This window comes from Xyrauchen texanus, chromosome 22 (assembly GCF_025860055.1).
Source record: "Xyrauchen texanus isolate HMW12.3.18 chromosome 22, RBS_HiC_50CHRs, whole genome shotgun sequence".
In the NCBI taxonomy this organism is placed as follows: Eukaryota; Metazoa; Chordata; class Actinopteri; order Cypriniformes; family Catostomidae; genus Xyrauchen; species Xyrauchen texanus.
Window position 1 is genome coordinate 17,376,935 of NC_068297.1, and position 27,168 is coordinate 17,404,102.

Here is a 27,168-nt window from a genome sequence, read left to right on the forward strand (position 1 = left end):
AAGATCTACTGTGATATTTGGATTATGATAAATGGTACTGGGGTCTGGAGGCAGATGGATATATCACACTTTTCATTGTGAAGAGGAGCACTATCTTTTACAGAAGCAGTGTCATTGCTTGTTGAGGGGGACTAAAAGCAGTTTCAGCTTACTTCTGTGAGTCTTACTCTGGCTGAACAAGTGACTTATTGGCTGCTAATGTGGTGTTACATTAACTGATGGGAAGAATAACATCCACAGCTTCGGGCTGCATCTGGGAAATAATATAATGTTTTTTTTCTGTATCTGTCAATCATTTTCAGAATTTGTTCATGAAGGAATATGGACTGAAAAGACTAACTTGATGTGAACTAACTTGAAAAAAGAAGCCCAGTATTATATGCATATTTTTTAAGAGTATGTCATATATTTCTTTTTATCTTTTGTTGTTTTCAGTGTAATGGGAGACATTCTAACAGTTAAACACCAAAATATACACTACCAGTCAAACTTTAGGCACATCTGTGCTCATTTTATTATTACTGTTTTCCACATTTCCATATTAGTAAAGTCCTAATAATTATAATATAACAATAATTGAAAAATGGCAACACTGTAGTGACCAAAAATGTTATACAAATCAGCTAGTCAGCTGGCTACTTTTCCTTCACTATCCAGGGCAACTCACCCATTTCAGAAGATTTATATATACTATATATATAAACACTTATAATCTCAGTAAAAAAGAAACTTCTTCTCAATTTCAACTGCTTTTATTTTCAGCAAACTTACCATGTTTAAATATTTGCATGAACATAAAAAGATTCAACAACTAAGACATAAACTGAACACGAGGGGGAGGTCAAAATGCAGGAAAGTCCAGCATGCAGGTAGGGTACCACATGAGGGAGGAGGATGTCTTCCCTGTAACACACAGCGTTGAGATGCCTTCAATTATAACAAGCTCAGTCCGATGATGCTGTGACACACCGCCCCAGACTATGACAGACCCTCCACCTCCAAATTGATCCTGCTTCAGAGTACAGGCTTCGGTGCAACACTAATTCCTTTGACGATAAACGCGAGTCCGACCATCACCCCTGGTGAGACAAAACCGCAACTCATCAGTGAAGGACACTTTTTGCCAGTCCTGTCTGGTCCAGCGAAGGTGGGTTTGTGCCCATAGGCGACGTTGTTGCCAGTGATGTCTGGTAAGGACCTGCCTTACAACAGGCCTACAGGCCCTCAGTCCAGCCTCTCTCAGCCTATTGTGGACAGTCTGAGTGCTGATGGTGGAATTGTATGTTCCTTGTGTAACTCGGGCAGTTGTTGTTGCCATCCTGTACCTGTCCTGCAGGTGTGAAATTTCGATGAACCGACCACAGGATTTTTTGCCACTGCGAGGACGATCAGCTGTCCTTCCTATCTCACTCTAGTGCTGTCTTAGGCGTCTCACAGTACAGACATTGCAACTTATTGCCCTGGCCACATTTGTGGTCCTCATGCCTCCATGCAGCATGCCTAAGGCATGTTCACCATATGAGCAGGGACCCTGGGCATCTTTCTATTAGTGTTTTCAGAGTCAGTAGAAAGGGCTCTTTAGTGTCATAAGTTTGTATAACTGTGACCTTAACTGCATACCATGAGTAAGCTGTTAGTGTCTTTATAACCGTTCCACATGTGCATGTTCATTAATTGTTTATTGTTCATTGAACAAGCATGGAAAACATTGTTTAAACCCTTTACAATAAAGATCTGTCAAGTTATTTGGATTTTTACAGAATTATCTACAGAAATAAACTACAGTGTCCTGAAAAAGGGATGTTTCTTTTTTGCTTAGTATATATATATGTTTACAAAAACATTTGTCTTAAGATGGTTATTTATTACATTTTTGTGTAATAGGAAATATACATCTTAGACTCCCAACCATTCCTTTTACTAATTGAATAGAATAGAAGAACATGCATTGTCCCCACTTAGCACCCCACTGAACATCATGACAGTCTGGGATTACATGAAGAGACAGAAGCAATTGAGACATCCTGTCTGCCAACAACCAAGAAAAACTGTGTCCAGGTGTACCTAGGAGAATTGGTGCTGTTTTGAAGGCAAAGGCGGTCACACAAAATATTGGTTTAGCTTTTTTATGTTTACTGGACTTTGTATTATGTTAACTGATAAATGAAAACTATTTATGGCATTCATTCTCACTATACAACATTTTTCACAAGTGCCTAAAACTTTTGCACAGTACTGCATATATATATATATATATATATATATATATATATATATATATACATATACACATTGGCGGCCAAAAGTTTTGAATAATGTACAGATTTTGCTGTTTCGGAAGGAAATGTGTACTTTAATTCACCAAAGTGGCATTCAACTGATAAAAAACAGCACATTACTATTTGAAAAAAGTCATTTTTGGTCAAATCTAGACTGGCCCCATTTCCAGCAGCCATCACTCCAACACATTATCCTTGAGTAATCATGTTAAATTGCTAATTTGGTACTAGAAAATCACTTGCCATGATATCTAACGCTAGCTATTTGGTTCGTTAAATGAAGCTTAGCATTGTCTTTGTGTTTGTTTTTGAGATACCACAGTATGCAATTGACTGGCATGCCTTAAGGTACAACTAAACAACAGGATAAGTACATCAGAGTCTCTAGTTTGAGAAATAGATGCCTCACATGTCCTCAGCTTACAGCTTCATTGAATTCTACCCACTCAACAACAGTAAAGAGAAGACTCAGGGTGCAGGCCTTATGGGAAGAATTACAAAGAAAAAGCCACTTTTAAAACAGAAAAACAAAAAGAAGAGGTTACAGTAGGCAAAGACTCACAGACATTGGACAACAGAGAATTGGAAAAGAGTGTCATGGATCTTAACGCCATTGAGTTTTTGTGGGACTGTAACTTGACTGTAATGTGCATGAGAAGTGCCCGCCAAGACAGTCACATCTATGGCAAGTGCTACAGGAAGCGTGGGGTGAAATGCAGAGGTGTGGACTCGAGTCACTGATTTGATGACTCGTGACTCGACTCGATAGAATCAAAAAAGACTTGCGACTCGACTTGGACTTCAGCCGTCTGACTTGGAAATACTTATACTTTTTAAAACCAAAGATAAGAGTTGTATAATTAAAAGTGTGCAGTAAATCAAAAATTAATTTCCCAAATAAACAATTAATTTGATTTACAAATCTGCATGTCAACGCTCCTTATTCAACCAATCAGACAACCAACCAATCAGCTTCCACGAAAGCTGGACCAAGTTTGAAGACCGCGGCGGGCATTTAAGGACAAGGACACAGCAAAAATGATTCCAAAGGTGATATAATTGGGATATATTGAATACAGAGTTAAAGGCAACAGAAGGATTGCAACATGTAGAACCTGTGGTTCCAAAATTACAGACATCTCGTCGACAACGTCCAATTTTGTGAGGCATCTGAAAATCCACAGACAGAGGTAAGTTGTTAACTAATTTACGTCAGCTATGGTTCAGTAACATACATGTCTATGGCAGCACAAGATTTACAGGCTAACAAAGTCTGCATGTCGAACCGCAAACTATTTTTTACTGCGGTCAGTAGCGTTTAACGTGTTATAGCAATTGGTGTAATGGACTAAATCTACCCAGTGTTTTATCACGCTGTTGTATGACCTCGATAAAGGAACTGCATTTATTGTGACCACACACGTTAGTGCTTTTTGAGCATAACTGGTCAGAACGTGCATGTAAACACACTCATGCTTTTGCGGACGCGCTGATCCTCTGTCATGCGTTTAGCTATATTTATTTAATTATACTGGTTATGGTTCTAAAAATCACAAAACCGATCATTTACTCTGTTCGCAGCCCTTTACACTATATAACACATATATGCAATTTAAATGTCTGCAATTAGCCACTGCCTGGTAATATTTCAGATTTCATTCACCAGTTCAGCACGTTCAGCGTCCTTTCATTGCGTGTTTAGAGTAAAAGTTTGGTTTGCCGTAATGTGTGTCCAAAGATAAGATCCATGTATCATCTTTATTACCCTCTTTGGTCTTTACAGGTAGATATCGATAAATAAAAAAAAAATAATATATAAAATTAGATTAGAAATTAGAAACTTCTAGATAAAATTTGTATAAATTTACTATAGTAATTAATACTCTGATACTAATTTGCGCAAAGTGCACTAATGACTTGTTTAAGACTTGAAGCTAAAAGTTGAGGACTTGTAAATTGACTTGGACTTGACTTGGACTTGCCTGCCTTGACTTGGGACTTGACTCGAGACTTTAATGCAACGACTTTAGACTGACTTGTGACTTGGAAAACAATGACTTGGTCCCACCTCTGGTGAAATGTCACCAGAGTATCTGGACAAATTGATTGATTGCTAGAATGCCAAAGATCTGCAAAGCTGTCATTGCTGAACATGGAGGATTTTTTTATGAGAACTACTTTGATGAAGTAGTTTAAGAAGTTCTGAACTTTTTTTTTTCAAATTGTAATAGTAATTTTTCACATTAATAATGTCCTGACTACACATTGTGATCAGTTGAATGCCACCTTGGTGAATAAAAGTACCAATTTCTTTCCATAAGAGCAAAATCTATACATTATTCCAAACATTTGGCTGCCAGTGTATAAATATAAAATTTTGTTTCATAAAGAAATTCATATATAGCTAATTTAAAGCATTTAAAGCTGAAGTATGTAACTTATTACATGTACATATTAACAGAGAGCAGATGTTTTTGTGCCTGTGTTGGTGTGTTTTCCACTTTTGTTTTAAAAGTGAGGGAATGCCCTTAGTTTTTCCCTCATCAGGCAGACAGCTGTTGCTAAGGAGACTACCTCACATGCTCACATGATCACTATCTCCTGGGCATGTAACAACAGCATAAAATACCCAAAGCCTCAAGATTAATCCTTTAAGGGGTATCGATTTCTACTCAATAGTAAAGGATGCATCATGAACTGATAAGTGTTTGAGGATAGTTTCAGAGTGGATAACTCTGGTTTGGTCAGGCCCGCTCTGGCTTTAAGCAACAGTCCCGTCCCTGCCCGATTCATACTTTATTTTTTCTCTTTCCCTTTTGAGTTCTGTTTTGTATTCATGTCTGCCATCGCAAGCTTGATCACAGCTCATTCACAATCTCTCTCTCTCTCTCTCTCTCTCTCTCTCCTTCTCTCAGCTTGCAGCATGGGACTCTGATCGTGGACTGAATGGTAGTCTGAGGGAGAACCGGGCTGAGCAAGGCATGCAAGGAGTGACTCTGAAAGTGGTGACCTTATTGGTGAGAATTGCTTCAGCTTCCTTTGGGTCCAGTCTCTGGCGTCATGCCTCAGTGATGTCACGTTAAGGACTAACTCTCAGTCACCGCAAAATAAATCTAAACATGATTTACAAATTAGGATATGTTCTTATAACAATGTTCTTGTGGACCTATCATTGATCCTACCACTAAAATCACAGCGCAACGATTGGTTGATGAAAGAATTTTGTTCAAGCCTCTAATCCCAGCACTAAGTCTAACCACAAAGCTGTTCTTGTAGTACTTCATTGAAACACTGGCACATAGGGGTTTTACAATTAAAAACCCCATGAAATGCCTCATCGAATGCAGTTTTCTTTCCTGTGTTGATGTATTTCCTATTGAAGTTTGTGCAGAGTTTGGACATTTCAAAGAGATAAAAAATAGACAGTATGTTTTAATTCATGTTACATCCTTGAACCATGATTTGCTACTTTCTAGTCAGTTGCAGTTGGGAAAGAGGGAGGGACATTCTCATTTTTAAGAGGATTTGATCGGACTGAAAATCTGTATAGAACAAGAGTTGTCAAATGTTTTGTCAATTTTTCTAGAAGAGAGAGAGAGAGACTAATTGTTTAAATGCATATGTCTGCTATTCTTTTTACAGCATTTAGGAGTAAACTAGCATATAGATGGCTTCAAAGCTAATTGGCAACATAATTCAAATTTTGAAATCTTGGGGTATTTAATACTGTGTGGAAATGTGTTGTTCTATCATGGCCCTCAATCACATAAATTGTTTATAGCTATCAAAGTTTTTAAAATACTTACTGCATTCCACAGGGTTATCCTCTGTGTTTTTGTGTCACTCTTCAGTCATCACTACTTTAGCCATGCCAACTCTTGATAGACTCTCCTGGGATTTTCATGGAGTTTGCTATTTATTCATTATTTAGTCCATCACTGCTGTGGTCCCTCTAGATATAACTACTTTCACAAGTTCCTTCTTGATATTTTATCTGTCTGTATTTGAGTGCACAGGGCCTATTTCAAAAATAGTCTATCATGTCTGGCGGTGACATGTCTTAATGCAATTTGCCCACGTGAATTTAAAGAGATAATTTCTTTCTGATGAGGCACTGCATGCTTCCCTGGCCATGGAGTATCAGGTCAGCTGAAACACTTCATTTAGATTAAACTGAGACTGAAGGGACCCAGCTGTCACTGCTAAAAAGTGTCATATCAGCCAATGATTTGAATATGACAGACGGACAATCTGACCACAAGCCGTGACCTGAGCAGACTAAATCTCCACAGAAATTAGTTGAACAATCATTGTTAAATCTTTTATTCATCCAATAATATAAAATTGTTGCAAGAGATACATGTGGATTGTGAGAAATTATCTTTGCTTCTTATAGTGAACCCTTCAAAAATAAAATAGCTATGGAAAAACAAGCTTAAGCTGGATAGCTGGTCTTAGCTAGTCTCCCAGCCTGGTCAGGCTGGACAGTTGATTGGATTTAGAGGGGTTTTGGCACTTTTTTGGCAGTTGGACAATTGGAGTTTTCAAATCATTAATATTCTGTAAATGGACATCTATGGGATTTTGAATGTCACTTTGAATGTCTGCTATGCTATGGGAAATCTGTAAGTCTGATCACTTAGAAAATATGTGGCACACTGAATCAGAACTGCCTGAAGGTCTGTACAAAAGTTGGTGGATGTAGCTTGAAAGCTATAGGATTTAGAAATTTTGGTCTTGGTTTTGGGATTTAGGAAAAACGCTCAACCATTCTAAATAATAACAATGTGTTAGCTTGACAAATAATAAAAAAGGAAACCAAGTTCCCCTAATTTTTTCTCTCTTTTTTCCAGGAGGAGCCATTCGTAATGGTTGCAGAAAACATTCTTGGTCAGCCTCAAAGATATAAGGGATTTTCCATAGATGTTCTGGATGCCCTGGCCAAAGTACTGGGCTTTAAGTATGAAATGTATCAGGTGGCTGACAAGAAATATGGATCTCCTCAAGCCAACGGGTCATGGAACGGAATGATTGGAGAGCTGATCGGGAAGGTGAGATTCACATTCAAGAAGATACAATATGTCAACTAAAGTTCTTGCAATAGTTTTTATTTAATAGTTTTTTTATACATAGATGTATATTGACATCTCTTGAAAATGTGTTAAAATCAATGTTAATTACATTTGAAGTATGCTATGTCAATTGTTTAGCCTAGAAGTCAATATTTAGGTACATGTTATGTTATTGTTATTACAAGTGTATATATAGATAATATTTACTACTTGTACATTTCAGAGGGCAGATGTGGCCATTTCGGCCATCACCATCACTCCAGAGCGAGAGAATGTGGTTGACTTCAGCAAACGCTATATGGATTATTCCGTTGGAATTCTGATGACCAAAACAGAAGAGAGACTCAACATTTTCTCTTTACTGGCCCCATTTGACCTGGCTGTGTGGGCCTGCATTGCTGCTGCTATTCCTGTTGTGGGTGTCATGGTCTTTCTGCTCAGACGGGTGCAGTCTGTCCGTTCCCAGAATCCTCCCGGGTCCCACCAGCCTGTGCCTACCACATCATTTCAAAGTGCCATCTGGATCGTCTACGGAGCCTTTGTACAGCAAGGTAAGATGAGTCACAACAAATGAACATCAAAGTGAGGGATGAGGTAATTCTGCATAGAAATTTGAATGGTGTAATCAAATACTGACATTCTTATATGCAGGAACATAGCCAGTACAGCATTTTAATATTTTTAAGAAAATCTCTGTTCAACAGTATATATATATATATCATTCTTTTAATATTTCTAAAGTACTCAAGTATCCCCAGAGAGTCTGCATTGTCTGTTTGGCAAAAAATAAAACTAAATAAAAAATTCTGCAACCCACATTGAAATACTATTTTTGGCACAGAAAATCAGAAAGATGAATCTGTTGCAAGTGGCATACTAGAGCCTTCTAAAAAAGCCTTTGAAAGGAAAAGTGGGATAGAGTGGGATAAATGGCTGCACTTTTCCAGCTACTTTTGCTAAACTCTGTCTTTCTGCCTATGACAACAACACCGTACCTGACTCGATTAGTGTCTCTGTGCTCTTAAAGGCTTTGAGATGGTTCACTTTGCTTTAATTTCACTCAAGTGCATAATGTGTGTGTGGCGAGACAGACCAAGATGCAAGTAATTAACAACAGCTGTTGAAACAAATATATAGTTTTTTTTTTTCTACAGCTGTTTGACATTTTGTAATTTTAAGCCTTTTGACCCAAAATGCCATGATTATGAAAGTAGATTTCATTTGAGTCAGTCACTCATGAGAGGCAAGCCATAATCCAAAAGTTGAAAAATGCTGCCTTTGCAGGCTATATATATGGACAGAGGAAGGCAACAAGACACATACCAATACAATGTTTGCAAAATATTGAGTCAATTAAGATGTCTTCATCTAGTCATTATGGCAATTTCTTCTGCAAAAATGTCCTGTTATAAATCTGATTATCTCTAAAAGTAAGTTGAAATTGGTTTAGATCATTAGACATGACATGTGATTATGTATACTGCCTAAGAAAACCTGTTTCCTTTTGAAGTGCCTTCACACAAAATGCCATCAGGTATGATATTGAACATATAATGGGCATAAGTGACCCACTTCCTTCTCTGACCTTTCAATATTCAGGCCAGGATCGCTGTGGATCTCCTTTTAGCCCTAATGGGGCACAGATCTCAGAAAATTTGACTCTGTCCAGAAAGACAAATTATAGTCCCTAATGAGTTGAATTGATGCAACCCAGATCATTTCCCTTTACCTTTTTGGTCTCACTGACTCTGTGTCTGTGATGACATTTTCAAGGCTGTGTGTACTGGAGAGGAATATTGTGTTGACATTTCAGCACAGGCTTATAAGATGTTGAGCTTTCCTGAAAAAAGTGGAGATGGGAGAATGAATGTTATTGCATGGCTACAGCACTGTGTCACTGCAAAACAAAAACACTAGCAAGAAAAAGAATGGCGGCATAAAAGAGAAAAGAATCATAGTTGAGGTTCAGTTTTTCAGAGCTAGAATCCTGGGACAATGGTGAAATGCTTAGAAAGGTCAAAATGATGTAGGGCTTATTGTTATGAGAAAGAACAGAAAGAATACAATGTTAGATGTGAAGCAGGGCTTTTCAACTACTTTCTTGTAGAGCCCAGATTATCCAAATGAAAAATTGGCAGGGGCCTAAACATTTTCCTTATTTATCTTAGCTAGCACTTTCATTGCAAGATAATCACTGACGTCTAGGTTACGGATGTAACCTCCGTTCCTGTTGTGTCGAAGAAGCGACACTAGGGGTCTCTCTCTTGAGCGCCAAATATACATCTGATCTATGAAAAAAGGCCAATGAGAAGTTGGCAGACGGAATTTGCATGTCCCGCCCCCGGACATACGGGTATAAAGGCGGGGAAATACGTTTCATTCAGGATTTTTCTGAGGAGCTGGAAATGGCCACAACAGTGTCGATGAAGCGACACTAGGGGTCCAATTTAAATCAAGCCATGTGCTGAGCCGTGTATGTGTACTGCTGACACAGTAGTGGGCAGGTAGTTGACGTGCCAAAACGACCAGCTGTATCAGACTGCACGTACCCTTCCCCCAATGCCCCATAAAGTCGTCGGAATCCTTATAGTTACCCTAGACAGGGGAACAAGGCGACGCTTTCCAACCTTGGAACGGGCCGAGCCTAGCCGGGCCTCTTTTCTCTCTATGTTTCTCGCATAGTGTCAACGGCTTGGGCCCTTACATACATCGGGGATGGGGTCTTACCCAGTTTCCTATTCTTTCAGGGGGAAAAGACCCTGCGGAGACCACACCTGCCCAGAGAGGGGGAGGTTAGAGCGGTGACATACACCACATGGGCTTTTAGGTCAGATGTGGGAAGCAGTGGCGGCTGCTGGTCTTTCAAAGAGGGGAAGCTCATTTTCGGCCTACATTATAAACTTATTTACCCTATTTTTTGCACTAAATCAATCTTAGGTGTTGATCTGCCCTGCTGTTTAATTCTAATTTTTTCCTCGTAAGGAAGACTCTTCAAATGGCTTCGCCAAAATCAGGTCGACAATATTAGCACCGCCTGCCATCGTACGCAGTTTCACCCGCACGACGCTAGCCTAGCCTACTGTATGAATGAATGAATGAACGAACGAACGAACTAACGCTCTAAAACAAAATATATTAAACTTGGTAAAACTGAAACAAGGAATGTTGTGTATAATTGTGTGAATGTATTATGCAAATTGACTAGCAATTTCGCCAAACAAATATAAAGAAATAGGTTGCAGCAGTTTGTCTTTCGACTACACTTGAGAAATCCGCGATGGGACTGAGCGTAAATAGCTTCAGTGACTTCTTATAGTACAGATTCGCTGTCAATCAAAAGGAGATGCAGTCTTTCGACAGATCCTCCAATCATCACGCTGAAGCCCGGAGTCCGGCCAGCCCACTCCTCATTCACCCCCAGAGACGCTGAGCGTCCGTGGGCGGGACATAATCGCAGCATTTATCCAATGACTGTCTATTTTCGGAGCACTGAAAAAAACTGTTCAGAGCAGCCACATTGAAGTCAATGGACGCTCGGCTTCAACAGGGAAATGCACTGACACTACGGGAATGAATGAGAAGTAAATCGAGTCAGCCGACCTGCTATATGTAATGTAGCTGATTCTGAACGAACTCGTCTTCGAGATGAACGTGTTCTAACGCATTTTTAGTCAATAAATTGTTTACACAATAGTACATATTTGACCATTATTTTTTTGACATTATAGGGGAAGCTGAGCTTCCCTTGCAGTCTTAAAGAAATCCCCACTGGTGGGAAGTGGTGTGGTGGTAGATCCCGGTGACCAGGGGGTAGTGGGAACTGGCTAAGGGAGACGCGTCCACTCGTAATCACTGACTCACAGATTTATATAAAACCAAATATAGTAAGGATATTTGCAGGTTCAGTTTCAAGTTATCACTTTTTTTACAAGCACTACAGACCTTAACATATGAAACATGCCTGTTTCCATATTGAATGAAAGCAAACTTTACAGTGCATTTTCATTGAAAGTTCGTTTTTCATCATTGATTTATCTTTTGTTGTTTTGAAGTTCAGTTGCCACCATTTCAGTTACAACTGTGGTGATCGTTTTTTACATTTGTAAATGTAACCAAAATCCACACAACTAACCAGTTTACATAAATACATTTGATTGAATAAGATGCGATCATATGCTGACCTAAACGGTGTAACTGAACTATGGCCAGGAGATGCAAGTAATTAACAACAGCCGTTGAAATAAATTTTCCGTTTTCTTTTTTTTTTTTCTACAGCTGTTTACCATTTTGTAATTCAAAATCCTTTGACCCAAAATGTGATAATGGTACTTTCAAACTTGTTCAAATGATTATGAAAGTAGATGTTGCATTTAGGTAATTAACATTAATTGTACAGTCACTCGTGAAAGGCAGGCAGAAGCTGTTTCCAAAAGTTGAAAAATACTGTCTATGCAGGCAATATACAGATGTATATGTAAAAAGACACATACTAATCCAGTGTTTGCAAAACATCCTGTCTATTAAGATGTCTTCATCTGGTCACCAAGGCAATTTCTTCCCCAAGATTTATGACTCTGTTTCTACCTAGAAATAAGCATTGTAATCACAATTTATTTACCAGATTATCTCTAAATTAAGTTGAAATTGGTTTAGATCATTAGTCATGATGTGTGATAATGTGTTTCCTTTTGAGGTACCTTCACACAAAATGCTGCCTGTTTATTCATTGAATCACTCTACCATGAGGCAGCAGGCAGTTGTCACAGACATAGTTTTAGACATGATGATAACCATCATGCGTACTTTCAAACCTTTAATGGGCATGAGTTACCAACTTCATCCTATGACCTTTCAATATTCAGGCCAGGCACTCTCTGGATCTCCTTTTAGACCTAAAAGAAAAGATTAAATGCGCACTCCAGACCAGACAACTGAAGACGGCTGATTTGAAATAAAATAAAAAGATAGATTATTAGTCATAGAGTAGGGGGAGTGCAGTAAAATGTGCCCAGTTTTAAGGGATAGTTAAAGAAATTTAGGAGAGTTGTTCCAAACCCACTTTCCTTTTTCAGTGCAACACGAAAAAAGATGTTATGCAGAATGTTTGCCTCAGTCGCATTTACTTTCATTGTAAAGGAAATAAGATGCAATGCAAGTGAATGGTGACCGAGGCTAACATTCTGCCTAATATCTCCTTTTGTGTTCCACAGAAGAAAGTAAGTCACACAGGTTTGGAAGAACATGAGGACGAGTAAATTATGCCAGAATTTTAATTTTTTGGTGAACCATCGATTTAGGTTGTCATGTCTACTATGAACTTAAATTATTCAAAAACAAACAAAAAAAATATTCCCAACAATGTTTTTGTTTTGTGTCTTGTGTTTGTAGGTGGTGAGTCCTTCATGAGTTCAGTGGCTCTCAGGATTGCAATGGGAAGCTGGTGGCTATTCACCCTAATTGTCTGTTCGTCCTACACAGCCAATCTGGCAGCCTACCTCACTGTTTCCCGCATGGACAATGCTGTTCGGTAAGAGAAATGCTAACTATGCCAACACTGCATCTCAGTGCCAGCCCTCCCTACAGTTGCAAGGCAAAAATTCTTGTCCATATTCTTGGAGTAACTCTTGCTCAACACACTGTTGTACTGTATGTGTTCTAGAGCAGCGTTTCTCAACGGGGGCGGTACCGCCCCCTAGGGGGCGTTTGGACAGTGTTGGGGGGCGGTGTGAACGAGGCAGCAGAGAGGGGGGCGCTCAGGCACAAATGGGGGGCGTTACTCAGAGGTACTTAACAGGCGGCCTGCGCAAAAATCTTTTCAGCTCTTCTCCTTAGCCTATGTCTTCGTTTTGCTCGGATTACTGCTGCCACTTCACCAGGAGGATATGCCAGGAGAGCCGCTTCCTAAGTTACACATGCTTTTAAGAGGCGGAGAATTTTCAGCGCAAAATAGAGGCGCGCTTTCACCGGCATTTTCTGTACATAACGCGGAATACATAATTAGGCGCAGTTTACGCTTCCCCTCCCATCTATTTATGTGACACTCCCACTTTCCCCTTGTCCATCCCATGAATGCATATGCATGACACGAAAAGCGCATTTTGCCATTTTCAATTGCGACAGGCAATCTGCGCTTTCATCTCGGTGCGTCACGTTCGTACATACCTCGCCATGGTTTTATGCGCACTTTGCGAAACAAATACGCCTGAAGTAGGCGCAAAAGCGTTAGTACATCTGGCCCTGAGAATTTTAATTGTAATGTGATGATCGGGTGCGGATATCTAATCGGAGAAAATCATTGGTGATGGTGAGTTTGTTTTTAACAGCTGATTCGGGTGACGTTAGAGCTGATCCTAACAACAGAGCAATAGCCAGGTGGTCACCCTACGTTACTCACTGTTATTCATCACAACGTTTAAGCCTCTGACAACTCATACAATGTTCATTTGAATGTAAAATAAAATTATGTCTGTGCAAATTAATGAGTTCATATTTAAATGTTGCTAATAACCCACTCGGCTAGTTACCGGCAAATGATCTCCATAGCAACGCCTAAAAACAAATGCCGCAGCTGTCAGAGTGGTAGAAATGACCGTTTGTAGGCTATTCAAATTTGAAGCCTAGTATATATTGCCTAATTGAGTGCGCGAACGACCGCTGCTTTTTCATTGGCCATTTAGGTTAGTTACGTTATTGTTCACGTGATTGGTTCATCTTAAAAAAAATTTGTGTGAGCCTGAATTTGTTTGAATTTCTAAATACATTTGAAATACCTTTCAAACAATCCATGTGTTTTTGCATTTTTTCCAAACACAATATTACTCAACTTGAGGCTTTTACATGTAGTTTAAATACAATAAGAAACTTCTGTTTCTGTTTCAGTTTTTTTAATTTTTTTTACCAAAAACTCAGGCTTCAGGTATCAGTGTTGCAATTGTTTGGCTGTAATAGTATTTCTGAAATGTTTTTATTTTTTTGGGGGGCGTTAAGAGGATCATGAAGAGGTCAGGGGGCGTTTGTTCAAAAAAGGTTGAGAACCACTGTTCTAGAGCAGTGTTCCCCAAACTTCTTTTAAGAGTACTCCCACAGCACCATCAGTAAGTCTCAAGCGCCACTTCATCGACACAAAACTAAAAATGTGTACCAAAGACTTAATGTTATTCATTGATTCTTGAGATAAGGGACAAAACATGTCTTACACACAGAAGTCATCTTTATGTTAAAAATCAAGAAATTCATAATAATAAAAATACTGGAAAAGTTAAACGTAAAGGAAATGTGAATACTTATGGCATTTATTACTTAGTTTCAAATTATTTCATTAGATAAAAAAAAAAAAAAAATGCATGCTCTGTATTTGGAAGCACATGTAACTTAACTTGTCCTCAGCAAGAGGTCAAAATGTTAAACTGCCAAAGAAAGTGTTTATAAATGCAACAAATTCATTAATATAAATATCAAATGAAATGTGTCTGTAAGATATTAAGCAACAAATAAAGTATGGTATAATGGGGCTAAAGGCTCCTTCAGATGTAATAAAATGTAAAATATGTTTGAAATTAACAGGAAATGGTTGACTTTTTTCTGAAGTTGTTATTTTGAGTAAGCATTATCTTAAATTGTTACTCAAAAAAGCATCTTGGTGTTTCAAAATTGTTTGCATTGGTTGTCAAATTGTGCCCTATAACTTGCCCTATAACTATTGCCCCTATATCTGCATGATTTCACTCTAAACCCCCTAGGGGCCTTTCACCCCAAGTGAGAGAGCCTTTTACCCCATGTGTGTGGTAAAATTCTCCCTAAACACCTTTTTTAAAAAAAGTACATTTTAATCGAAACAACCTTTCGCTATTATTTATTTTCAAACTAATTAAGTTGCTCCATCGATAATCAAAATAAATAAAAAAAGATTTACACCTTGAAACATCTTGTGACCATGAAAAAAAAAGCTACATTTCCTTAAGGAGTGTTTTTAGCCCCATTGCACCCTAAATGTGTAATTATATTTTCCATTAAAAAACTGTCTATACATTTTGTGTCCTCACTTTGCGTCAAACAATGTCAGGTTTAGCTATAAATCACCTATATAGGACCACTTTTCCACTTCCTGCTCATGGTGGATGCAACGGTAGGACACGTGGCCTGGTAGGTTTTACATGTTTTTATATTTTAAACAAATAATATTAAAGTCTCTGCAGTCACAGCTTTAATATGTAAACTCCATCATTCCCATTATGATAATTTGTTAAAAAAAAAAAAATGTATGTTGGCATTTTAGTTTGTTGGAGGAATAAAACAAAATGGCTCCAGAGTACAACACATTGTTAAGATGGAATAATATTCAAATGTGTCTGAATTTCAAATTAATTCAGTATTTAAATATGAAAAACTCTTTTTGAACATGTTTTGCTCCTTATCTCTTGTAATATCCCTGATGTAAAAAATGAAAAGATGAAGTTGCCGGTTATGACATTTATTCATCAACAACAAAAACAGATATATATATATATATATATATATTCCTAAATGTATTTTTACATACCTAATTTATACAATACAACATTTTACTCTCAACACACAGTGAAATGATCTCAGTGCTGAACTTCACATACTGTAATAAAAGATAGATCTTTGGATATTAAGAATTGATATAGAGAATAATTAATCACAATTTTGTGATTGTAAAATCACACATACAGTAATTGTGAAAAAGATCACAATTAAATGGAAAATCTATTTTTCCCTAGGCCTAATCCATATTATTTTATTTAAGTTGTAAATGTTTTTTTATAGGTTGAATGAAGCAAAATCCAATTATTTTTGCATACCCCCTGTGGTACCTGCTGTTCAAGACTACATGGTGTGCCATAGAACATTATTAGAATTTTATCTCAGGGGCAGACTGGCCATTTGGAGAACGAGCGGGCCGGAGGGTCGGCCGCGAAACGAGACAAATGTGGCTCGATAAGCAAAAATGAGCAACCGGGTTATGCAGAACGGACCACAAAACGGCCCCACGATATGCAGAAAAGGATATTGAACACCCACCCACCCCCAAGTTGGGCCAGTTGCCATGTAAAATCCTGGGCCGATTTCTCTTCCCAGTCCAACCCTGACTGACAGCATAATTGTTGGTCCACAATGAAGCTTATTCTGGCCAAGAATCACCCACTTAAGCTTAATTTATACAATGGACCCTTTTCACAATTCCAGGTTTTGGAATGAGGAAATAAAGGATTGTAGGGTAAACATCGAAATCAGTGAATGGGAGATCAAGGCAGACCAAAATTTTGCTTATCCATTTGTTCCAACATCAAAAGAAAAACACCACTATTACATTTCCACGACTTTTCAAATAAATAAAAAAAAAAATAGAGAGTGGTGGATTACAATAGTCTGAAAAGCGAAGATGGCACATTTTCTGTCACTCTCTTAGCAGCAGCTGTTTTAGAAACCTCATCGCAGCTGTGGTAACTACTTTTTTTTTTACTAATTCAAGGGTAATATTATATAAAGTACACCGTTATAAATTTGCACTAAATAATACGCAATTTTTTTTTTATATATATATATAAACGCATCGTCAAGGGTCTGTGTAAAGGGTCCATGGAAGAAGCCAAACTTTTTTTCACCTAATAAAACTAAGTGAACAAAGCTAGTTTATACTACGGCAGTTTTAAAAATTTGTTTGTGGAGGAAAATTTAAAATAAAGATCATCACGTTCAAACCACACCCACAAATCGTTTTTTAAACAATCCTTTGATAAGCTGAGTTCTCCTAGGTCAAGAAAGTTGTGAATGTGCGCAAACATGTGCGCAAAGAGAGAGACCCTCTGACTGACATGTAAAGTGACCAAACCCATTTAGTGGCAGATTTATTTGAAATAAATGTAGCACAATAATAGACTGGCACATGAAAAATGAAATCAATTAATGCCACAACAGTCTCCACGAACATTTGTACAGGAAACACAGGAAAATAGCAGAAAGTGTGTTAAGACTTTGTGATAAGAATTTATTTCTGTCCAAATGTAATAAATTCAGATTACTTCAGACATAAGAAAAAAATCAGAATACACAGTACAATTCTGTTCATGGACATATAGTTTACTTTTAGTTTTAGTGTCTCAGATAAAACTGAGTATCTTTAAATGCTTTGATGCCACTATCCTTGACATTTTTGGTAAATGCGGTAATTAGCTATTTTCCAAAATCTCTCTTTGTATCATCCCAATACCTTGTAAACACAGCTTTGTTTCTCACGGTACAGTGAAAAAACCCTGTGTGCCCTGACTCAAGTTGTGTAAAGCCAGCCTATCAGATTAGACCATTATAATGCTTCCAGTGTTGTGTGCAATATGTAGCAGACGGTCAGTGAGCAGATGGTGGGTGGTACGTGTACATGCCTCGTAAGACTAGATCTCACATTGCTATATTGTCTTAATTAGCATCAAATATAATGCAAGTTCTTGAGGTGTGGAGGAAGGAAGTCTAAAAATAAAAGAAAAAATTACCTGCCTAAATGCATCACATTTCTCCAATTAAATCTGATATGCACAGAATTCCCAGCATGCTGGCTGTCTTTTACAGATCACTTTGGCCCTTCACTCCCCACCATGAGGCTCACAGTCCCTGAAATTCTCCATAAATTCCATGAAAGGTCTCCTCATATAATTTTTTTTTTTTTCTGTTTCTTGTAGATACTAGAATATTTCTCCCTTTTATGTGTTTTGTCCAATGAAGGCTACTCCCACTTCAGAGAATTCTCATGCTCTTGTTGTTATAAGCACACAGGTCTCTGAGCCTTATTCTTAGCTATGCATTATGATTTTTATTTTTACTATTCGGCTGTCAAACTGTACAAACGAAACTACACAATGAAGATTGTGTTGATGGTGGTGGCATTCAAAGGCATAGCAGCCACTAAATAACCTTTTTATAGAGTGTGGGGGACGTGTCCCTCACATCCCTGTACTCATTAAAAAGGTGATTTGTTCCCCTGTACTTTTTCATGCTAAGCCTATACGGAGTCCAAATGGTGGATTTGTATACAGTATTCTTTGTGTTTTGTTACTTTGGGCTGATTGATTGACCATCAAGCCAATCACAGTTGAGTTTCATGAGCCGAAACAACCCTTAAATAATAAGCCATACCTCAGACAGTCTAATCAATGAAGCTCCATTAATTTCTACAAAGTTGCTTTCAATGATGCATTACATTGATGTTGATTTAAATTAATAATCTAGAGATGAGGAACACACAAACGAGAGTTATTTATCGGCATATCATTCTTGATTGGCAGCATTACATGAAACGCACTGCAGAAATAAAACAAATGACAATCCTTCTTTTAAGCACACATTGTAAGGTCTGTGTTAAATATGTAAAGCATTTTTTTCCCCCCACCAATTTCATATTCCCAATTCCCAATGCACTCTAGGTCCTCTTGGTGGCATAGTGACTTGCCTCAATTCGGGTGGCGGAAGACGAATCTCAGTTTCCTCCGTATCTGAGACTGTGGTTCTGCGCATCTTGTCACATGGCTTATTGAGCGTATTACCAAGGAGAAGTAGTGTATGTGGAGGCTCACGCTATTCTCCACGGTATCCACACACAACTCACCACGTGCCCCACCCAGAGCAAGAACCACATTATAGAGACTACGAGGAGGTTAACCCAATGTGACTCTACCCACCCTAGCAACCGGCCAATTGGTTGCTTAGGATGCCTGACTGGAGTCACTCAGCCCTCCCTGGATTCGAAATTGCGACTCCAGGTGTGGTAGTCAGCGTCTTTATTGCTGAGCTACCCAGGCCCCATGTAAAGCTATTTTTAATATCACCTCCTGTTTTTTACCTCTGTGTTGTTGTGCAGTCTCCAAACTGTTGGAAAAAAGGTAGATCTGCTGTGTTCTTAGAACACTTTTTTTACTGAAGTGAATATATAGACATGCTTTTTTATACATGAAGTGTATAGAGATTCTCTCTAAATGCGCACTTAGCTGTTGGAGGTGGGATCGCAACTGATGGCACAGGCAAGTAGACAGTCCAACTTAGCTGATCCACCAATCAGAACGTTCATTTCAGATGTGATTGAATATTTTCTCTAACAAATTATATTTTACATTTCCATAAGGGGCAGGACATTTTCAGCATCTAATGCTGATGCACAAGCATCCCTGGAGAAACCATAATTTGCGCTGTAAATGTATTTCCTTGCCAAACGTTTATTTTTTTATATATATATTTATATATATTAATATTTTTTTAATTACACTTATGCAATTAAACTTTGTGAAATACTGCATGTTATAGCACCAATGTTTTTGATGTACTTCACAGATACTGGACAACTGTGTCCCCTAATTACATCACATGTCATTTACTACAGTCGGTGGTGCCTTTTTTTGTGATATCAAATCATTTTAATTTATATTACTAAGTAGGAAAACTATTTCACTGTACACATAAAAGCAAATTATAGTACACAAATAAAACAAATAATCATTAAATATTATGTAGGCTATGGTAATAAGATAACGTCTTAACTTAAACATCTAGGTTACTGTTGTAACCTCCATTCCCTGATGGAGGGAATGAGACGTTGTGTCGAATGAAGCGACATGAGGGACTTTCTTGAAGGCCTCAGTTACCTCTGAACTTGAGAAAAGGCCAATGAGAATTTGGCAGACAGAATTTGCATGTCCCTCCCCTGGACATACGTGTATAAATGGAGGGAATCATCTGTTCATTCAGGTTTTGCACTGACGAGGCGAGAATAACGTTTGGCTATTACAGTGGCACGGTTCAGCACCATGGCAGGGGGGACACAACATCTCGTTCCATCCATCTGGGAACGGAGGTTACAACAGTAACCTAGACATTCCCCTTCTGTCACTCACTCGACGTTGTGTCGAATAAAGCGACACTAAGGGTCCCTATTCAATAAAGCCATGCGCTGAACCGTGCACATGAGCTGCTGTGTACAAAGCCACAGGTTGCATCAAACTGCATGTTCCCTTCCCCAACGCCCCATAAAAATCATCATGAACGTTTTAGGTTCCCGGCATCCCAGAGGGCGAGTTTAGTGGACTCTCCTGGGCGAAAAGAGTGCACGTGATGACCTCAGTGGAGGGAAAGGTGCTATGTGCAAGCGGAACACCCGCAAGTTAAGTTAAAATGTGTCTTTGCGTGAGCATTTTGAATGGGAGTTTGTGCTAGGCCCGGTTGAAAATAAGCCGCCGCCTTTCTTTGGTACGATGAAGTAAGGGCTATAGAAACCCTTCTTCATCTCGGCTGGAGGGACAGGCTCTATCGCTGATTTGAGTAAAAGGGTCACGATCTCTGCACGTAGGGTGTTGGCATCTTTGCCATGCACCGAAGTGAGAGGTCCACATCTGGGTTGGCAGATTTCCCGGATTGCCGTGAGAAAGGCATTTACGGGCCAGATGACCCAGGAAATTAGGAAATTGCTCTTTTATTGAGAATGTGGGTACGGCAAAGGAAATAACTTTAAACAAGGATTCTCGTCCTGGCCCTCCACTGGGGGATGGTTGGTCTGCTTACCAGCTACGGAGCAAATGTTTCGTTCCCTTGATCATCCGTCTCAGGAATGCTTGGGAGCCTTCCGGGTCCTCGAGAACATTCGAGAGACGGGGGGCGTGCACCTCCTGAGGGGTGCTCAATGCTGGGCTGAGAGCTGTGCCCAGGTTGAGGCGGAGTTGCCTTGCGTTTGGAAGCCGCAGGGGGACGCCCTTGGTGAGCAGACGGAGCACGGCCCACACTAAAACGGTGGCGGGGCATGAAGTGGGAAATAGCCTCTGTCTGTTTCTTCACCGCCAAGAAATGTTGGGCGAAGTCGTTGACGGTGTCGCCGAATAGGCTGAGCTGGGAGAAAGCGGGCTTTGTCTACCTCCTGCATCTCGACCAGGTTCAGCCATAAGTGATGTTCCTGGACCACGAGGGTGGCCATCGCCTGCTCAAGTGTCTGCATTGTGACATTTGTGACCCGGAGTGCGAGGTCGGTTGCAGCGCACAGTTCCTGCAACATGTCGGGGTCAGGACTACCCAAGTGCAGATCTTTGAGTGGCAGAAAGGTGCCCTCCATGACCTCGTCAGCTCATCATGCACCTCCGGGAAGATAGGAACCTGTGGGGTGTGAGCGGTTCTGTGAGCGGCGCCCAGACCCGAGGAACCAACCGTCTAGCCGTGAAGACGTCAGCCTCAGACTGGGCGTGCCGACCCGAAGGTGGCAGTCCAGTCGAGTCTTCCACATCAGACGCCAGAACGCTCTCCGATGCAGCGGCAAATTCGTCATCCAGCTTGGGGGGCGTTGACTTCGGATGGAAGTCAACGAGCGTGCCAAGGGGGTGAGTGGTTCGTGGGATCTACCCGGCCAAACAGAGCCCGCTGCCATCCACAAATCGCCTGCATCGCCAGCCGGGTCATCCTGAATCCCGTGGGAAGAAGGAGCAACGCTGGGAGCGGCTGGAGTGGTGTTCCTCTTTAATAAGGAAAGCCGCGACCGCAACATTGCCATGGTTAAGTTCTCGCAGTGAGAACATGAACCATCCATAAATACCACCTCAGTGTGATCGTGGCCCAGACACATGAGGCAGCGTCTATGACCGTCAGGAGTGGAGATAAATCAACCGCATCCAGGAACTACACAGGGGTGGAATGGCATCTTTACAAAGACGCGTCCTGAAAAAGACGTTCAGATGTGTGTTTGCTCTTTTAGAGAAATAAACTCTTTTAGGGAAAATGCTCTCTTTAGAAACACTGTCACAAGCACCCAGGGGCAAAGCTGCACTGTGCCGTAGATCCAACAGCAGACACTCTACAGAGGTGAGTGGAACAGAAATGATCTCATCTCAATGATCGCACAACCACTCGGCTCCAAAAAAGAAATCTGAATGAACAGATGCACGATTCCCTCCTTTTATTACCGTATGTCCGAGGTAGGGACATGCTTGATGATGCTTATAATAATTACATGATTATACACACCCCGTCCCTTATCAGGCTAATTAAGCCTCCGAGAGGGATAAAGGCCGATGGCACACGGTGGTGCGACGAGAGAGAGATAGTTTACGGACATGTCCGTCATGTGTGTGTTTTGTCTTTTGTTTCAGTTTACCAATTAAACTATTATTTATATTAGCAAGCCAGTTCTCGCCTCCTCCTTTCCATTGAAGTACGTTACACTGACAAGGGATCGGATGTGTATAATAACAACCCGGCCCCGCCCTCCGTCCTGCCACAATTATGTATGTGTTAGTTTATTCATTATAAAGTATTATAAAGTTGAGTAATTATAAAGTAGAACACATTTTTATAGAAGCCTAATGAAAGGAACATTAATGACACCTATTAATTTAAATACAAATTTAAAATACAAATGGTAAAAAAAAAGTTACCATACCACGTGTACTATACACCATTCCAGCAAGAAACTTACCCTGATATACATTTTGTACATTTATGTGGGACTATAATTACAACACACACAATTTTATTTATTATTTAAAATAATTTATGGGAAAAATATATTTCTTACACATTTTACATATGAACTGTATATACATTTTATATTTTAGAGATGGTGCAAGTCATAAATTCATAGTATGCCCACCTCTTCAGAAACTACTATACCACTGGGTAGTGGTTAGTAGAGCAGAATAATTCTGCACCATTTCACAGGCGAAATAAATGGCCTTTTTACTTTTAAAACACCCTCTTATTTGACTATAAGAATGCACTTATATGAACTGGTAATGCCCTACCTGATGTGCAAATTGTTTCCTCCTGCCTCTGTAAATATTATCTGCCTGCTCATTGAATTTGGCCTCTCAACCAAAAGCAGATGTGGGAGCGGCTTAGGCTACTGCTCTCTCTCTTTGGCTGTGTATTGTTTGGAAGGCTGCGTCCTCCGGAGGTCGCATTTGTCGGCCGCATACATCATCAAGGCCGTTTCGTTTCAGAAAAGTGAGTAGGACACTTAGAATGCAGCCTTCGAATGTGACCTTCTTTCACTGGAATTAGGAGGATGTATGAGGTGTATCGTATCCTTTGTGGGCACTCACAACCCACAATTCTTTGCTTCAGTGGAAATGTCTGAAAATAAATTACACCAATTTGCCTGTAAATATGATGTTCAAATGCAAGACATTTTTATTTCCAAATTGAAGTACCTCAGTAGATGTGTACAGAGTATGTAATATGTATAATTATATTAGTATATAATTAAAATTAAGTATTAGACTAAAAGTACACCTGTAAAATCTATTTTCATTTCTTTTTACATCATTATATTTCTCCTAAAATGTACCTCATGCATTCCCTTCCAGAGGGAGTTTGTTCCCTTATCAATCAAAGTGCTTGGGCTTGTTAAAGAGGGGCGTGCTCTCATAGCAACCATGTTACATTCCGTTTCCGTTTGTCTTACGAAGGTGTCTCTTTTAAACAAGTCTTGTTTAAAGGAGGACACTCTGTATAATGCAGCCTTCCAAACGAGACAGCCTTTGTGTTCTCTTTACATAGTTTGTTAAATTATTAAATGTGCTGTGTATATGTTTAATTTTGTTGTAAAAAAAACAATTCCCAGATGTTTGTATCTTTTTTGCATTCTGTTAGAAAATGCAGCTTGGTCTCTATTTTGTTTTGATCACAGTGTGAACACAACCTTTCTTCCTATGGCAGCCATGTTTTCCTGTGTCTGCCCATTTCTATAGCGAGGTTGTGTCCAGTGAGTCTGTACCTTGTCATGGTGGCTCTCTGTGTACAGATAGTCTACCGTGGTGTACTCTCTTTTTAGGGCCAGATAGCATTGCATTTTACTCTGTTGTTGAGTTTGATTTTCCCTTTCTCATGAAAAGTTGTACATAATTTCCGAGTTCACTATTTCATATGGTCTCACACGATTTTGTTCGCATCAACTTGTACGACTTCATCACGTGCAAATTTCCGAATGCGGAAGAGTGAGTTCCGTGCACGAGGTGATAAGGACATACTTATTAATATTATGCCCTTACCCAAACCCCTTATCTAAACTTAACCAACCAGTAGAGTGTGTGAACATGATGGGAAGCTGTTGTGTGTGACAGAAGCAAGTAATTGTCGCGTATTAGATGGAAACACTGTCCAGCGATGTTGGCTGTAGTGAAAGTTGTAGAAATTCAAATGAGTGTAGTCACACAATATCACACGAATTGGACACATTTAGGAAAGTTGTAAGAATCCTGACGATTTCTTCATGAGAGTGTGTTGGATATTAATATCTATTGTCACGACCGGCTCAAAGCCGTGGCAAATGAAATGGAGGACACAGTGATTGGGTTGCAAAAAACAAACATTTATTAACATAAATGTTAAAACATAAAAAATAAGAAAACATTGTCATCTGTAATGTTTGTCAGGTGCATGGATGTATAAGTATCAGTAACAGAAAACAAACATCTAAACCAAATAACAAAAAGCCGAGCCCAAATCAAACACAAAATAACCCGGAGAACAGACCCCCCCCATCTACACTAGCCAGCCTAACTTTTATAGAGAGATGAACAGGTGGACATCGTTCCCTTGATGAGTCTTCTAGCCACACCCACTAGCCCGCCATAGCAAGATGAGTACAGACTCGTCACACTCTCCCCCTAAAAAGAAGAGCACAGGAACTTAAAACATGCCCAAAACCCAAACAAAAACCCCCCACTACAAAATTCAAACAGTCCAGTAAGCGAACTTAGTCCAACTCTAAATTTTCCCCAGTCTTTTCACGTCTCCCGTCCTTCCAGCAACCCCTGCACCTGGGAAGCAAATTAAGAAAAGAACAAAGAGAAAAGACAGGAAAAATTTAACAAATCCTTTGACACTAGACTATATGAATACGGGACAAGGCATCAGCAGTTATGTTCTCTGAACCTTTAATGTGGCGAATATCTAACAGGTATCCCTGTAAAAACAAGCACCACCTCATTAACCTCTGGTTTGGGTTCTGCAACGAGTGAAGAAAAACTAAAGGGTTGTGATCAGTAAAACCACCAGAGGTCCCTCAGATGAACCCACATACACTTCAAAGTGTTGTAAAGCCCAAATCAACGCATAGCGCCTCCTTTTCAATCACAGAGTAATTAAGTTGATAAGAATTAAACTTTTTAGAAAAGAATCCAACTGGATGATCAATTCCATCTTCATTAGTCTGTAACAGAACGGCACCAGTACCCACATTGCTGGCATCCACTTGCAACTGAAATGCTTGGTCAAATTTTGGAGCTTTCAAAACAGGATCCTCCGTAAGAAGCATTTTTACCTTTTCAAAGGCTTGCTGACAGCCTGGCGTCCAACAGAAGTCTACTCCACCCCGCAATAAGTTTGTCAGGGGGGCCACCTCTGTAGAAAAATTTCTACAAAAACAACGATAAAAACCCACTATTCCAAGGAATCGCATCAGTTCTTTCTTTGTGGTAGGCATAGGGTAATTATCAATTGTTTCTACTTTTGCACAGACAGGGCGCACTTGGCCCTGCTCAACCACTTTCCCCAGGTAAACTACTGTGGCCTTGGCAAACTCACATTTTAACAAATTAACGGTCAAATTTGCCTCCACAAATCGATCAAATAGTGCTCTAATTTGAATGAGGTGTTCTTTCCAAGTTTGACTATACACGACGACGTCATCTAAGTACACAGCGCATCCCCTCAAACCTGAAATAACTCAATTAATTAAACGCTGGAAAGTTGCAGGAGCATTTCTCAACCCGAAACTCATAACGTTGTACGAAAATAATCCTGACGGTAAAATGAAAGCAGAAATCTCACGAGCTCTTTCAGTTAAAGGCACTTGCCAGTAACCCTTTAATAGATCAAACTTGCTAACAAATTTTGCGTTTCCCACCTGATCAATGCAATCCTCAATTCGAGGCAAGGGAAATGAATCAGGTTTTGTTACGGCATTTACCTTTCGGTAATCAGTACAAAATCTGAATGATCCATCAGATTTATTCACCAGCAATGATGGAGAGGCCCAACTAGAAAAAGAAGGTTCAGCGATACCATTTGCCAACATATAGTCAACTTCCTTCTCTAATTGTTGTTTTTATTCGCAGATACTCGATAGTAGCTGATGAATTGGAGGCGAATCTCCCACGTCAATGTCGTGTTCAATAAGACTTGTACGTGACGGAGTGTCGGGAAACAGTGTAATATACTCAAAAATCAAATTAATCAAATCGGTACACTGCACCTCCGTTAAATGACTAAAACGACCAGGCAAAGAGCTTAGTGCTTCTGAATTATGTAAACGACCCTGAAGAATAGAATCTCCAGGATCAATCTCATCCTGATCCCCACCTATTAGAATTGAAGTTGTTGTTAATTCAGCATCACAGCTCAAAGAACCTGTAAGCAGCACAGATTTAATACCAGAATTAGGTATATCGATGTTGTCTTGACCTATTTTAGTGTCAGCAAGATCTCCAGAACCATAAAAAGGCTTTAACAAATTTACATGACACACTCTGGTCTTCTTTTTCCTATCTGGAGTATTAATCAAATAGTTAAGGTCAGAAATTTGTTGAGCAACAGTGTATGGACCTACAAACTTAGCCTGAAACGGTGATCCCACAATAGGCAAGAGAGCAAGAACTTGATCCCCGATTGAAATGAACGCAGTTCGGAACGACGATCAAAAAGTCGTTTCATTCGATCTTGTGCTTTACTCAAGGATGCTTTTGCCAATTGGCAGGCTTCAAAAATTCGTCCGCAGCAATCAGCAGCCAAAATAGATAAAAGACCACGCACCTCATGACCAAAAACTAGGTCAT

The 27,168-nt window shown here is 39.6% G+C and overlaps 1 protein-coding gene across 1 annotated transcript in view; it reads left to right on the forward strand.

The window, feature by feature from the left end:
* LOC127662097 (glutamate receptor ionotropic, delta-1-like) overlaps positions 1 to 27,168 on the forward strand; it is a 419,478-nt gene that overhangs the window by 365,577 nt on the left and 26,733 nt on the right. Inside the window, exons 9-12 of the mRNA XM_052153073.1 lie at positions 5,195 to 5,296; positions 7,133 to 7,330; positions 7,575 to 7,902; positions 12,740 to 12,878. Coding sequence (XP_052009033.1) covers positions 5,195 to 5,296; positions 7,133 to 7,330; positions 7,575 to 7,902; positions 12,740 to 12,878 — 767 coding nt within the window. The remainder of the gene's footprint in view (positions 1 to 5,194; positions 5,297 to 7,132; positions 7,331 to 7,574; positions 7,903 to 12,739; positions 12,879 to 27,168) is intronic.